The 14,226-nt window shown below is 51.7% G+C and overlaps 2 protein-coding genes across 2 annotated transcripts; both read left to right on the forward strand.

Moving 5' to 3' along the window:
- Positions 1 to 638: 638 nt before the first annotated feature.
- On the forward strand, positions 639 to 2,209 carry SMPD4 (sphingomyelin phosphodiesterase 4). The gene is made up of 3 exons (XM_066610018.1): positions 639 to 794; positions 1,314 to 1,442; positions 1,725 to 2,209. Exons 1-3 carry the CDS (start codon positions 690 to 692, stop codon positions 2,046 to 2,048), a joined length of 558 nt encoding a protein of 185 aa, XP_066466115.1. The 5' UTR covers positions 639 to 689; the 3' UTR covers positions 2,049 to 2,209.
- A 6,001-nt stretch (positions 2,210 to 8,210) lies between these two features.
- Positions 8,211 to 13,978, forward strand: CCDC74B (coiled-coil domain containing 74B). The gene is made up of 8 exons (XM_066609945.1): positions 8,211 to 8,316; positions 8,422 to 8,466; positions 9,631 to 9,780; positions 9,890 to 10,040; positions 11,688 to 11,898; positions 11,974 to 12,056; positions 12,229 to 12,276; positions 13,843 to 13,978. Exons 1-8 carry the CDS (start codon positions 8,211 to 8,213, stop codon positions 13,976 to 13,978), a joined length of 930 nt encoding a protein of 309 aa, XP_066466042.1.
- Positions 13,979 to 14,226: the final 248 nt, after the last annotated feature.

Here is a 14,226-nt window from a genome sequence, read left to right on the forward strand (position 1 = left end):
TCTGTATTCTATCAAATGTTATAGCCAAATAACCAGGAATAAACTTCCTGACCAGGCACTTCTGGGGGTGACACTGTGAGTCACAGACCTGGGTGCCAGAGGGGCTAGCTAGGCCAGTGTTTGCACCTGCTGCAGATTTATTGAGATCGGTTCTTGGGGCCAGCTCTTGGGTCAAGGCTGTGCGGACCCAGGCCCAGGGACATGGAGCAGGCACAAGTTTGAACACCGCTACCTTGGGAGGATGCGAGTGCAGATTGAAGGAGCCTCCTTTTGTAAGAGAAGAGAGTTGCCTGGGGGTGGTGTTGGTCTTCCAGTGGGAACTTTGGGGCTTGAGGCCCCCCTCACCTGAAATCCCTTTAATTCCTTCTGCCTGCTCTGCCTTCTTAAAGAGGAACCATAAAAAGACAGAAAGTGCAAGGGGCTGTCCTTGTGGGGCCAATCCTTTTCTTGCCTCTTCGTAGCCCAGCTTGCCCTCCCTGCCTGCATAGACCTGTCCTGGCTACTGGGGCATGAAGGCCTGGTGAGAACCAGCTCTGGCAGGAATGGGAGCCCCAGGGCTGGATCTGCTTCCTGTGGACGTGGCACTGCCTGCTGCTGGCAGGGTGCTCAAGGGGTGTGCAGCTTTGCCTCGACGAGCCCAGCTTCCTTTTCCCTCTTGCTAGTTGAATGAGGCCCAGCTGAGTCAGCTGATGCTGAACTGGGGGACTGTTCAAGACGAGAATGGAAAGAAGCAGCTTCCCGACTGCATTCAGAGCGAGGACAGGCTCATCCTCACACCGCTTGGCAGGTACCAGGTAAGAAACTGGCCCTGCTGGATTGCGCTTATTTTTATATATGTATTTTCACATTTTTATCCCATCCTTCCTCGGAGGAGCTCAGGCTGTATGGCTAGATCCTGATACTCAGCAGGGCTGTGCGGCCAGGTGAGAAAGAGCCTCCCCTTGAGCACAAACCACCCAGTTTGAGTGGTTGCTTGTTCACCAGGGAGGTTGAGCTGCCAGTTCTATAAACTCTAGTCTCGCCAAGAGGCTCTCTGAGAGACTGGAGCTCAGCCTCCACTGTGAATGTGCAGGCGCTGGGGCTTCTAGGTAGCCCCCAGAATGCCTTGCTGCATAATTTCACCCTTCCGTGCGCTGTGCCTCCCCAGCCTTGGACTCCGCCCGCACATCAGGAGTTGCATCGTATCTGCTGCTGTCAAGCCACTCTGGTTCCTGCAATGCCTTTGGCTTCTGCTGGAGGCCTCAGAGCTGCTCAGAAATGGAGGGGGGGGCTGGAGGTCTTGAAGGCTCTTCCTCTTGCTCATTCTCTCCTAGATCATCAATGGCCTGCGCAGGTTTCAGGTGGAGTACCAAGGAGACCCTGAGCTCCAGCCCATCCGCAGCTTTGAGAACCCTGTGCTTGTGCGCCTGTTTTTCCGACTGTCCTCAGCGATCAATGAGCGAGTAAGTCCAGTGGGAAGTGCATAACTTGTGGTCACTCCTCCTGGCTTCCACACAGGGCTGTGCCCTGTGTGAAAAGACTGGAGTTGGCACATTCTCCTCTGAAAATCCAGCTGAGGAGGCTTCCAGGGCTGGACAGTTGCATCCTGAGTGGTTGTCGGCATCCAGAAAAGATCTTGCTTTGAACCCTGAGAATTCCACATTGCTTCTGTCAAACGATGAAGCAGATCCATCTACAGGTTATTCTTTTCCTTATTTGTGTGTTGACTGCCTGTTACTCTTCAGTTTTCAGCCCAAATGGAGACCCTCTGCGCACGGGAGGACTTTCTTGGCAGCTTTTGCCGCTATCACCTCACCAACCCCTGCCTGGCAGAGAAGACCAGGCACAGCCCCCTGACCAGGCAGAGCCAGATTCGACAGCCGAGGGTCAGCCTGCGGTTTCTGGCCAGCTACAGAACTCTTATCTACTTGCTCGTGGCCTACTTCATCGCCTCCTGGTTCTGCGTCGGCCCAGTGGCCTTCACCTTCCTCCTCCTCCTCGGGTATCTCTCTTACGCGGTCGTCATGACTCTCTTCACCGTAAAGAAGCAGAAGCCTCACCAGCACTGATGTTTTGCATTCCACTTGCAGAGCTGAGCTCCTCCGAGAGACAGCCGAGGGTCGCAGGCATTTGTCTGTGTGTTTCTTGAGCCTTAAGAAATATTTTTTTTAAAATCAAGTAAAACGAAGCAGAAAAGTTGTACCTTTTGGGGCAAGACTTGTTTTGAGAAATGGACGCTTTTACATTAAAGAAAAAAAAAGAAGACATGCTTTGTAGTAGTAAATGCTGAAGAGTGGAGTTGCTGGGGTGGGAATGGTGCTCGGCAGAGGCATGCCCCAGCTTTGGGGTGGCTCCCGTAGCTGTGTCTGCTTTGATACCTCTACCTAGGACAACCTGTAGGTTGCAAAGCTTCATTGGCGGAGGGAGGGGATCTCTACAACCTTCCAAGCCTGTGCAAGGGAGGGCTTGGATCCAACCTGATGATAGTGCTGCTGTCTCAAAACCAAGGTCTTGATCTTATCCTGCACAGCATCTTGCTCCCTTGCCCTGCAACTCCTAAGGCCAGGCCTGCCCAGGCTGCCACCTCACAGGGTTATTGCAATGACACCATAGGTAGGGAGAGACAGGGCATAGCCTGGCACAGAATTCACAGGGTCCCAGGAGGTGGAGGCGGGATCAGCTGTGGGACCCCAGTCTCAGACTATTTGTTGGGGTCATGGCTTGAAAAATGTTGGCGACCACTGCCCTAGAAAGTGTTCCTCTCCAGGGTTTTTCCTCTGCTGTTCCTGGCTGTGCTGCTGGAGCCCCTTTGCCTTCCAGGCAGGGACGGCTTGGCCCCTGAGCTCTATCCCTGTTGCTTTCCTTCCGTGGCACTTGTGTAAAACCCATTCCCCCAAAATTGTCCCTTTCTGCAAACCTGGACTTGGCTCAGTGGGTTTTCTCCCAGCCCAAACAGGAGCTGGTCTGCTATGCAGAGGGCTTGTCTGGTGCAATATATGACCAAATGTGGCTGCCACTGAGAGGTCAACTTGCCTGCTGCAGCAGATACGTGTCGAGTGGGTCTACACATTGAGCCTACCCTTTGAGGCTAGGGGGAGAGAACGCATCACATCTACTTTGAAACTTGCCCCCAAGATGGATGGGGTGGAAGGGAAACATTGTGCCCAATGTCAGGAGGGGGGAGCCATGTTGGTCTGGGGCAGCAAGACCACCGCATATGTCTGTGACAGGAGTGCCATTCGGAACCTGACACACACAGCACAGTACCTGCTGAGCACAGGAGAAGCACAGGTCCCGGTCCAGCTTTTGAGGTGGGGCTTTCCTCTCCCTACATGCAGGTGGTCAGTGTCTGTGGGCGAGAGGAGCCAGACCATACTTGTCATGGTGGGAGGAAGTACCCCAAATTCAGATTCACCGGTAAGCTCCAGTTTATTTTAGGACAGTGGTCTTCAACCTTTTCTGTGCCAAGACCACAGTAAAGTATGAAACTAGGGACACACTGCCAATCCATCAGACCCGTCTGCCCACTCCCTGCCCCCTACCTGCCTCATTTCCCCCTACCTCTTCTGTCTTCCCGATAACCCTGTGAGGTAGCAGCCTGAGCAGGGCCAGCCTTGGGAGCTGTGGGACAAGTTGATGAGAAGAGATGGGAGAACTGGAATGTCTGGTGACAAGGGAAAACGTGACATAGTGGGCATAACGGAAACCTGGTGGAATGCGGAGAATCAGTGGGATACCGCAATCCCTGGCTATAAACTCTACAGGAAGGACAGGGAGGGGCATGTTGGAGGTGGGGTGGCCGCTTATGTTAAGGAAGGGATAGAATCCAGCAAAGTAGAGATTGAAGGCGGGTCCGACTCCACCGTAGAATCTCTGTGGGTTAAATTACCAGGCCTGTGGAGCGATGTAATACTGGGGGCGTACTATCATCCTCCAGACCTGAAATTGGAAGGGGACCTTGAAATGAGGAAACAGATCAGGGAGGTGAGAAGGAGGAACAGGGTTGTAATCATGGGGGACTTCAATTATCCTCATATTGACTGTGTCAATTTGTGTTCCGGTCACGAAAAGGAGACCGGATTCTTTGACGCGCTAAATGACTGTGCCTTAGAGCAGCTAGTCATGGAGCCCACCAGAGGACTGGTTATTCTGGATTTAATATTATGCAGTACACAGGACCTGATTAGAGATGTCAATGTTACGGAGCCGTTGGGGAACAGTGATCATGCTGCGATCCGTTTCGACTTGCACGTCAGGGGAAGAATACCGTGCAAATCTCTCACAAAAACCCTTGACTTCCGACGGGCAGACTTCCCTCAAATGAGGAGGCTGGTTAGAAGGAGGTTGAAAGAGAAGGTAAAAAGAGTCCAATCTCTCCAGAGTGCGTGGAGGCTGCTTAAAACAACAGTAATAGAGGCCCAGCAGAGGTGTATACCGCAAAGAAAGAAGGGTTCCACTAAATCCAGGAGGGTGCCCGCATGGCTAACCAGCCAAGTTAGAGAGGCTGTAAAGGGCAAGGAAGCTTCCTTCCGTAAATGGAAGTCTTGCCCTAATGAGGAGAATAAAAAGGAACATAAACTGTGGCAAAAGAAATGTAAGAAGGTGATAGGGGAGGCCAAGCGAGACTATGAGGAACGCATGGCCAGCAACATTAAGGGGAATAATAAAAGCTTCTTCAAATATGTTAGAAGCAGGAAACCCGCCAGAGAAGCAGTTGGCCCTCTGGATGGTGAGGGAGGGAAAGGGAAGATAAAAGGAGACTTAGAGATGGCAGAGAAATTAAATGAGTTCTTTGCATCTGTCTTCATGGCAGAAGACCTCGGGCAGATACCGCTGCCCGAACGGCCCCTCCTGACCGAGGAATTAAGCCAGATAGAGGTTAAAAGAGAAGATGTTTCAGACCTCATTGATAAATTAAAGATCAATAAGTCACTGGGCCCTGATGGCATCTACCCAAGAGTTATTAAGGAATTGAAGAATGAAGTTGCTGATCTCTTGACTAAGATATGCAACTTGTCCCTCAAAACTGCCACGGTGCCAAAAGATTGGAGGATAGCAAATGTCACGCCTATCTTTAAAAAGGGAAAGAGGGGGGACCCGGGAAACTATAGGCCGGTCAGCCTAACATCTGACCAACATTTGGTCAACACTTTCATCGACCTGTCCACCACCACCCCAAGATCTCTCTCCTGATATGTCATAGACAGCTCAGAACCCATCAGCCTATATCTAAAGTTTTGATTTTTTGCCCCAATGTGCATGACTTTACACTTACTGACATTGAAGCGCATCTGCCATTTTGCGGCCCATTCTGCCAGTCTGGAGAGATCCTTCTGGAGCTCCTCACAATCACTTCTGGTCTTCACCACTCAGAAAAGTTTGGTGTCGTCTGCAAACTTAGCCACTTCACTGCTCAACCCTGTCTTCAGGTCATTTATGAAGAGGTTGAAAAGCACCGGTCCCAGGACAGATCCTTGGGGCACACCGCTTTTCACCTCTCTCCATTGTGAAAATTACCCATTGACACCCACTCTCTGCTTCCTGGCCTCCAACTAGTTCTCAATCCAGGAGAGGACCTGTCCTCTAATTCCCTGACTGTGGAGTTTTTTCAGTAGCCTTTGGTGAGGGACCGTGTCAAACGCCTTCTGAAAGTCCAGATATATAATGTCCACGGGTTCTCCCGCATCCACATGCCTGTTGACCTTTTCAAAGAATTCTATAAGGTTCGTGAGGCAAGACTTACCCTTACAGAAACCATGCTGACTCTCCCTCAGCAAGGCCTGTTTGTCTATGTGTTTTGAGATCCTATCTTTGATGAGGCATTCCACCATCTTACCCGGTATGGATGTTAGGCTGACCGGCCTATAGTTTCCCAGGTCCCCCCTCTTTCCCTTTTTAAAAATAGGCATGACATTTGCTATCCTCCAATCTTCTGGCACCGTGGCCGTTTTGAGGGACAAGTTGCATACCTTAGTCAAGAGGTCTGCAACTTCATTCTTCAATTCCTTAATAACCCTTGGGTGGATGCCATCAGGGCCCGGTGACTTATTGATCTTTAATTTATCAATGAGGTCTGAAACATCTTCTCTTTTAACCTCTATCTGACTTAACTCCTCGGTCAGGAGGGGCCGTTCGGGCAGCGGTATCTGCCCGAGGTCTTCTGCCGTGAAGACAGATGCAAAGAACTCATTTAATTTCTCTGCCATCTCTAAGTCTCCTTTTATCTCCCCTTTCCCTCCCTCACCATCCAGAGGGCCAACCGCTTCTCTGGCGGGTTTCCTGCTTCTAACATATTTGAAGAAGCTTTTATTATTCCCCTTAATGTTGCTGGCCATGCGTTCCTCATAGTCTCGCTTGGCCTCCCCTATCACCTTCTTACATTTCTTTTGCCACAGTTTATGTTCCTTTTTATTCTCCTCATTAGGGCAAGACTTCCATTTACGGAAGGAAGCTTCCTTGCCCTTCACAGCCTCTCTAACTTGACTGGTTAGCCATGCGGGCACCCTCCTGGATTTAGTGGAACCCTTCTTTCTTTGCGGTATACACCTCTGCTGGGCCTCTATTACTGTTGTTTTAAGCAGCCACCATGCACTCTGGACAGATTGGACTATTTTAACCTTCCCTTTCAACCTCCTTCTAACCAGTCTCCTCATTTGAGGGAAGTCCGCCCGTCGGAAGTCAAGGGTTTTTGTTAGAGATTTGCCTGGTATTCTTCCCCCAACGTGCACGTCAAAACGGATCGCAGCATGATCACTGTTCCCCAATGGCTCAGTAACGTTTACATCTCTAACCAGGTCCTGCGTACCGCACAATATTAAATCCAGAGTCACCTGTCCTCTGGTGGGCTCCGTGACTAGCTGATCTAAGCCACAGTCATTTAGCACGTCAAGAAATCCGGTTTCCTTATCGTGACCAGAACACAAATTGACCCAGTCAATATGAGGATAATTGAAGTCCCCCATGATTACAACCCTGTCCCTCCTTGTCACCTCCCTGATCTGTTTCCTCATTTCAAGGTCCCCATCAGATTTCTGGTCTGGAGGACGATAGCACACCCCCAGTATTACATCGCTGCTCAAGCCTGGTAATTTAACCCACAGAGATTCTACGGTGGAGTCGGACCCACCTTCAATCTCTACTTTGCTGGCAACTTTCCAAAAGGTCCATTGCCCACCTCCACCCCCCCCCCAACAAGTTCATGAGTATTCCCTGTCTCTTTAAACAAGTCCATTTGAGACACAAAATTATGCAGGGGACGGACAGAGTGGACAGGGAGATGCTCTTTACACTCTCACATAACACCAGAACCAGGAGACATCCACTAAAGTTGAGTGTTGGGAGAGTTAGGACAGACAAAAGAAAATATTTACCCAGTGTGTAATTAGTCTGTGGAACTCCTTGCCACAGGAAATTGTGATGGCATCTTGCTTGGATGCCTTTAAGAGGGGGGTTGGACAAATTTCTAGAGGAAAAGTTCATCACGAGTTACAAGTCATGATAGGTATGTGCAAGGTAGAGGCAGGCTGCCTCTGATTGCCAGCTGCAAGGGAGGGCACCAGGACGCAGGTTGTATCTGTTGTCTAGTGTGTACCCTGAAGAATTTGGTAGGCCACTGTGAGATACAGGAAGCTGGACTAGATGGGCCTTTGGCCTGATCCAGCGGGGCTCTTCCTATGTTCACTTTTTTGGGGGGGGGGGGGTTCTTCTCTAGCACATCTGGGGACTCCTCCTCTGTCTTTTTTTCTCGGGCGTGAAATTGACTGGACCAGAAGCAGCATCAGAATTCTGCTGAGCTTGTGTGAGAGTTGAGCTCTGAAGCCCTCAACCTAGCTTGTTAGCCAAGGGACCATTGTGACCTGCGGGGGGGCTTGACCTGTATCTCTTCCCCCCCCACCCCAACTGTTTCTGCGAATCCTAGCCCACCCACTCCTCTCAGTTGCTCTGGCAGTAGGGGGGCAAGAGCGGGGCCCTCCTGAGCAAACTCTTCTCCCCCCCACAAGGGAGGTGGGGCTTCCTGGCCATACCATCCCTGACCCCTCCTCCTCCACACTTCCTCTGCCAGCAGGCGTGGCGGTTGGGTCACCCTGCATCTGGCAGCCCTGTTGCCACGAGACGGCCCTGGACACCATGAGGACGTGTAGCACCTCGGCGAGCCACAGCGCGTGATGCTGCCACAACGCCCACATCTGGAGAGGGGGGGAGGCCCACAGGAGCCCCCACCGTGGCTGGGGATGGGGCCCAACCTGGAGCGGAGCCTGTGGTTCCTGCAGCGGCAGCACGCCGAGACTCTCCAGCAGCTCCACGCCGAGATCGAGCTCTTGAAGCGGAAAAACAGGGGTGGGTCACCTGGGGAGGACCACATGTGAATGGAGCTGGGGGTGCTGGCACCACAAGGGGCAGTGACTCAGGGCAATCACCCCCTGTCCTTTTGATCTCTTGCAGATCTTCATTATCAGCTCATCATGCACCCAGAACTCCAGAAGACAGGTACTACCAGGGCTCCCAGCCCACCATCTCTACTCCTCACCCTCCCCCAGCTGGGGGTCCCTCTTGTTCTGGCCTCGTTGTGGGGTTTGGGAGCTGGTCCTTCTCCTTCACAGTGCAGTACCCTAGTCAGCACCTGTCATGCAGCACAGGAAGGCCCAGAATTTGCATCATCATCATCAGTAGCTTCAGGACCTAAACTTGCCAAGGCCAAGAGGGCCAGCAGGGATTCTTCTGGATTCTGCAGCTGGCACATCAGTTGCTGTCACAAAATGAGGAGGACTGAGGCGGTGGTGCATTTTTCCTTGCGTAACCATGTGGTTCCACCTTTAGGCCCAAGTGCTGTGGCTAACACAACAGACAGCCTACAACCCCCCTGAGCTAATAACACGGCACGGTAGACAGATGCGTACCAGGCACATCCATGCACCTGAAACCCTGGCTCCCTTCTGCACCCACGTATCCAGCAGCTGCCAAAGCTGCTTCCCCAGGGCCTGGGGAGCCATAATAATAATAATAGGTATTTATATACCGCCTTTCTTGGTCTTTATTCAAGACTTTATTCAAGGTGGTTTACACAGGCAGGCTTTATTTAAATCCCTTATTAAATAGGAATTTTTACAATTTGAAAGAAGGTTCTTTCTTTCAAGAACCACTACATTCAGGTGTTTCATTCCGATCTGGCTTCACATTCTGGCCTCCATCCTCCCACGCTCAGAGCAGATGGAATTGCTCGGCTTCAGCTTGTCAGCAGCCTCAAGGTCTCCTTCAGGGTGCCGGTGGCCTTGAACTGGCGACCTTGTGGATGTTATCTTCAGGCAGACGGTGGCTCTACCCTCTAGACCAGACCTCCTGCCATCACCATTGAGGTCATGCTTTCCTTAGTTCCACACCCAGCAAGTCAAACAACTAAATGGCTCCCTGTCCCCAAAGACCAATTACCATTTTCATGTGGTGCCATCATTGATTTTCAATTGTCTTGCATTATTAACCTAATTGGTTCATGAAACTTGAATGAGCTTGAGTTGATATTATGGTGACATGACCTAAAAAAGAGTGTCAGCTGTTTGGACCGGGGCACCCTTTCCCCCAGATACGCCCCTGGGTGAAGACTTGGCTCTACCTGTGTTCCGTCTTTCCCAGCACCTCAGTGTCCTCTTTTTACAGAAGCTACTTCCACTGATGTGTCTCGGAAGCTGCTTGCAAGGAGGGGTTCAGAGGGGAAGGCAGCTAAGGGTGCCGCAGCCCCACCAGCACCAGCACAACCACTCGCAGGGCAGCAGCAGGCGCCAGCAGCCGCGGCGGAGAGGGGCGAAGGTACGTTTGTGATTTGCACTCTGCAGCTGCCCACTGTATCCCTGCTGCCTGGGGCGTGCGGTGGGCCGAGCTGTTTAACAGGGCAGCCTCTTCCCTCAAGACCTTGTAGATTACTGGAGGCTGGAAGAGCATCGTGCGATTGGCAAGGCGGCCATGGAAGAGGACGTCTCGGCAGGAGAGGAGGACAGTGCGGTGCCGAGAGGAGCCAAGGCCCCTGGCCCAGCGCAGGAGGCAGTGCCGGCAGGGGCCGCTCGCCCGAGGTAGAAGAGGGGCGGGAGGGAGGCAGCAAGGTTTGGGGACTCCGCTTCCTGTTTGGAATACCTGACCAGTTTCCAAAGGACAGACTGGGGCAAAGATGCTTGCCCTCAGGCAGCCACGTCCCACAAGTTCAAGAGGGCAGAACTGAAGGGTGAGCTCTCACCACTGGCTTTGGCCTGTGATGAGACCCGTGTTTGTTCCCTGTCACAGTTCCATCATTGCTGCTCCAGAGTGGTGAGAGAAGCCGAAAGGCACCTCAATTGCAGTGGCACAGCTTAGAGCGGTTGTTCCCAAACTTCTTAGCACTGGGACCCACTTTTTAAAATGACACTCTATTGGGACCCACCGAGCTTTACGAGACTTAAAAAAAAGGTGGTCTAGAAACAATATTTTTATTTATTTACCAGCAATATTTTATTTTCATTTGCAAAAAAATCTCAATCCATTTCTCATAATGCAGCAGCCCTAATGAACAGCATCCAGGCTTGAGGGGCTGAGTTCTGTGACCTGCCCCCACCTCCTGTCATTGACGGTCTTGGAAAAAACACACCAAAAGAAAGATGCTCAAACATTGATTGCTCTATACAGGCATGCGCCGCTTAAAAACCATTCGCTTAATGACGGCCCACATATGTGATGGTGGTCAAAGCAAAATAAAGATGCTATTGAAGAGGCAATCCATCTCCAGTGGCCTATGCAGCCAGTTAATATCTGGCAGGGAGTGTCTGTTTACACAACAAAGGCAATAGATTGGACCAGTATTTCTCAAACTGTCGGTTGGGACCCACTAGGTGGGTCACGAGCCAATTTCAGGTGGGTCCCCACTCATTTCTAAGTTTTATTTTTAATATATTAGACTTGATGCTACCATGGAATGTGACTGCATTTGGGGAAATGTGATAGACCTGTACTTTTAACAAACTACTATATATATTCTTTTAACAATGATAGTCAGTGGGACTTACTTCTGGGTAAGTGTGGGTAGGATTGTAGCCTAGGATAGTTAAAAATTTTCCTGCTTGATGATGTCACTTTTGGTGGGTCCTGACAGATTCTCAATCTAAAAAGTGGGTCCCATTGCTAAATGTGTGAGAACCACTGCATTGGACTGAATATTCACTGAGGCTGCAATCCTAACCACACTTTCCTGAGAGTAAGCCCCTTTGAACAAAACAGGACTTACTTCTGAGTAGACCTGGTTAGGAGTGTGCTCTTAATGATCTAATCGCATAACGGCAGGGATGGGAGAACGGATGCCAGTTGTATTTACACCTGCTTGCAAACTGCAGTGCTCCGCTCTTTGCAGGGCAATTAGCAGCTCTCTGATTTTTGAATAGCTTGAGGTCATTAGTTCTCTGATCTTTCCATCACCCAAGTTCTCATTGGAAGTTCCATGGGATCCACCAGAAATTGGGTCCGGACCCAGTTTGAGAAACGCTGCCATACAGGGAACAGTGAGGCAGACCCTAACAGAAAAAGAGATGTCAGTGATTCTGCCTTCAAGATTAAAGTTTACAAAACCCTTGGCCTGGCTGGCAAAGGGCACTGACCGTGGCTGCTTGCCTGGCTGCTTTGAAGGGAGATTTCGGCACTGCAGCCCCATTATGACGCCAGGATACCTGGCTTGTGTCCCTCCCTCCTTGTTGCAGAGCCAAAGAATTCTGCGACAGAGGGACATCCCCAGCCCAGATTTTGTCTCCAAGCAGCAGCACCCTCGGAGACGTCCACCTCCCAACTGCTTCGTCCAACCCTTTCTTGGTGAATGTGCTGCCCTCCCACATGCGCAAACCGCCTACGCTGGAGGAGTGCGAGGTGGTCATTCGGCAGCTGTGGAACATCAACCACATGCAGATGCAAGAGGTGAGGCCTCCTGCCCTGGATTCATAGGACCAAAGCAAGGGCCCATAAATCACTCTTCCCTCTCTGTCCCTTCAGCTTACGTATCTGAGGTCATGTTTGGATGACATCCACAAGACCAAGAGAATTCCGGAAGACTACAGGCTAGCTGGTCAGCTTAGGTAAGCAGGTTTCCCTCTGTTAACAAAAGGGACACTCTACTTAAAAGCGTAGAAGGATAAGGGAGATTAGGAATTTTTGGACAGCTTCCTGGTGGAATGCCCCTTTGATGCAAGCAGGGTGTTGCCCAGTGGGGCACGTGGCTCTCCTAATGCATGCACCTTCCTTCGACAGCCAGGACTCCAGGCACTTGCCCAGCGTGAAGAACACATCTCGGAGATGGTAAGCACACTGCTCTGTGCAAGGCACCTCCTCTAGAATCCATTGCTTAAATGCACCCTCTCCACCCAAGGTGTTCAGCAGGACTGCACAGTCTTCCCAAGTGTTTGGAGTCAGCTGAACTATTCTGCAAACTGGTTGGAGTGATACGTGCCAGAAGCACTGACCACTGCGCCTGCTGACCATCTCCCATCATTCATGCACTAAGTTTTGTGGCTGGGACTTGGAATGACCAGAGGCCCAGATCCCACCAGGGCTGGGAGCTCTCTAGACTTTGCCCTGTGAGTGTGACTGGGGAGAAACAAACAGTACCATCTTCTGCATGTCTATGCAGAAGTCAGTCCCATGTATTTCAAAGGGCCTTGTATAGGGCTTCCTGTGTAGAGCATAAAAATGATGCTGAAGCCCAGGATAGCTTTGGAGGAAGCTTGGAAATATGCAGGCACAACACAGTCTTGGAGCACCTGGAAGGCCAACCCTGCTTATTTCAGAAGCAGCTTTTGTGGACCACAGCCCACATCCCCATGTGCAGAAAATGAACTCCTCAGGGAAGAGATCAGCAGAGAGCCACTTTGGAGGAGGAAGCAGGGGCCTGCAGCGCCACAGGGAGACCCCCTTCAGTCCACCAAAGGTCCTGCTGAACACACAGGCTGGTCTTTCGAGCCCCACAGCCCATTCTGCACGGGACTGGGGTGGTGCAAGCGAAGCAGGCTTGATGGTGCTCGATCACTGCCCAGGTGGCATCCAGGGTCTTGCAACAGCCACCACTAGCTGCGACCCCTGCTCACTCCCCGCTTGCCCTAGCTACCATTGTACCAAGGCCGTTTGGTAGCCATTCCAAACAGTGCATGCCGGCAAGGATGGCTGGCTGGCAAGCCTGGCGCCTTACTCACTCTCTTCCCCCTTCCATCTCTATCATACACTTTCCAGCCCAACCTGCCAGGGTTCCTTCCTCCAGTTGTGTGGGGAAGGACAAGACAGCCAAACCAGAGAGGGAGGAGCTCTCCTCCTGCCAGCCCCTGCCTCTTCCCACAGCTCAGATTATTTTGTGTGGCGGGCCTGATCCAGCGCACAGGCTGTAGGGTTGCCGACTGCTGTCCTATACCCAAGCTGGTCTCAGCTGCAGGAGTCTGAGTGCCAGCTTATCACAGTTTGCCCTTCCGACGGAGGAGACGCCCCACTCCGGTGCTTGATAAGCCAATGCTGCCAGGCAAGACTGAAAAAAAAATCTCCTTCCCTTTGAGGGCTAAAACTTAGACCAGGGGCCTCCAATCAGATCCAGTGTCCCAGGATTACCCCCCCAGGCACAGCCATAGCAAAGTCTTTCTGTTCCACACGGCAGCCTCTGGTTCTTGCTTTGCACAAATTTCTGCCAAAATCTGCTGCAAAAACTGGAGGCTGCAGCGCGGAATGGAAACTTTGCCATAGCCGTGCCCAGGTGGGTAACACAGTGGGCCGGGACTTGGAGGTCCCTGCCTTAGACTGAGCGGCTGCCTTGCGGGCAGCGCTTCTTGCTCAGCACCTCGGTTTGTGGCCTGCATTTTACCTACCCGCCTTGTTTTCCATTAGGATCCTGGATCCTCTGCCTGCTGCCGAGAGGGCCGTCCTGCCAGCACTGAAGCAGACCTTGGGGAACGCTTTTGCAGAGAGACAGAAGAGAGCGCAGGCTGTCCAGAGGAGCAGGCTTCAGCGGACAGCACGCTAGCAAGCTCTGCTCTGTCACACACAAGCCCTGCGCTGTGTACATGAAAAGACTTGGGCACTGGGCTTCCGGCGTGTGGATTTTTTTCCGGGTGTCTTCCCCCCCCCCCCATTTACAAACAAAAGCGTTCCTAGTTCACCAGCTCTTGCTTTCTGTCCACCCAGCTAGAGGTGGGACATAGTCCACGGGACCATTTCTTTTGCTTTGGGACAGAAAGGGGGTGCTTGGCATGACATACAGGCGACTGGCCT

The sequence above is a fragment of the Tiliqua scincoides genome, chromosome 14 (genome assembly GCF_035046505.1).
Source record: "Tiliqua scincoides isolate rTilSci1 chromosome 14, rTilSci1.hap2, whole genome shotgun sequence".
NCBI classification, from domain to species: domain Eukaryota; kingdom Metazoa; phylum Chordata; class Lepidosauria; order Squamata; family Scincidae; genus Tiliqua; species Tiliqua scincoides.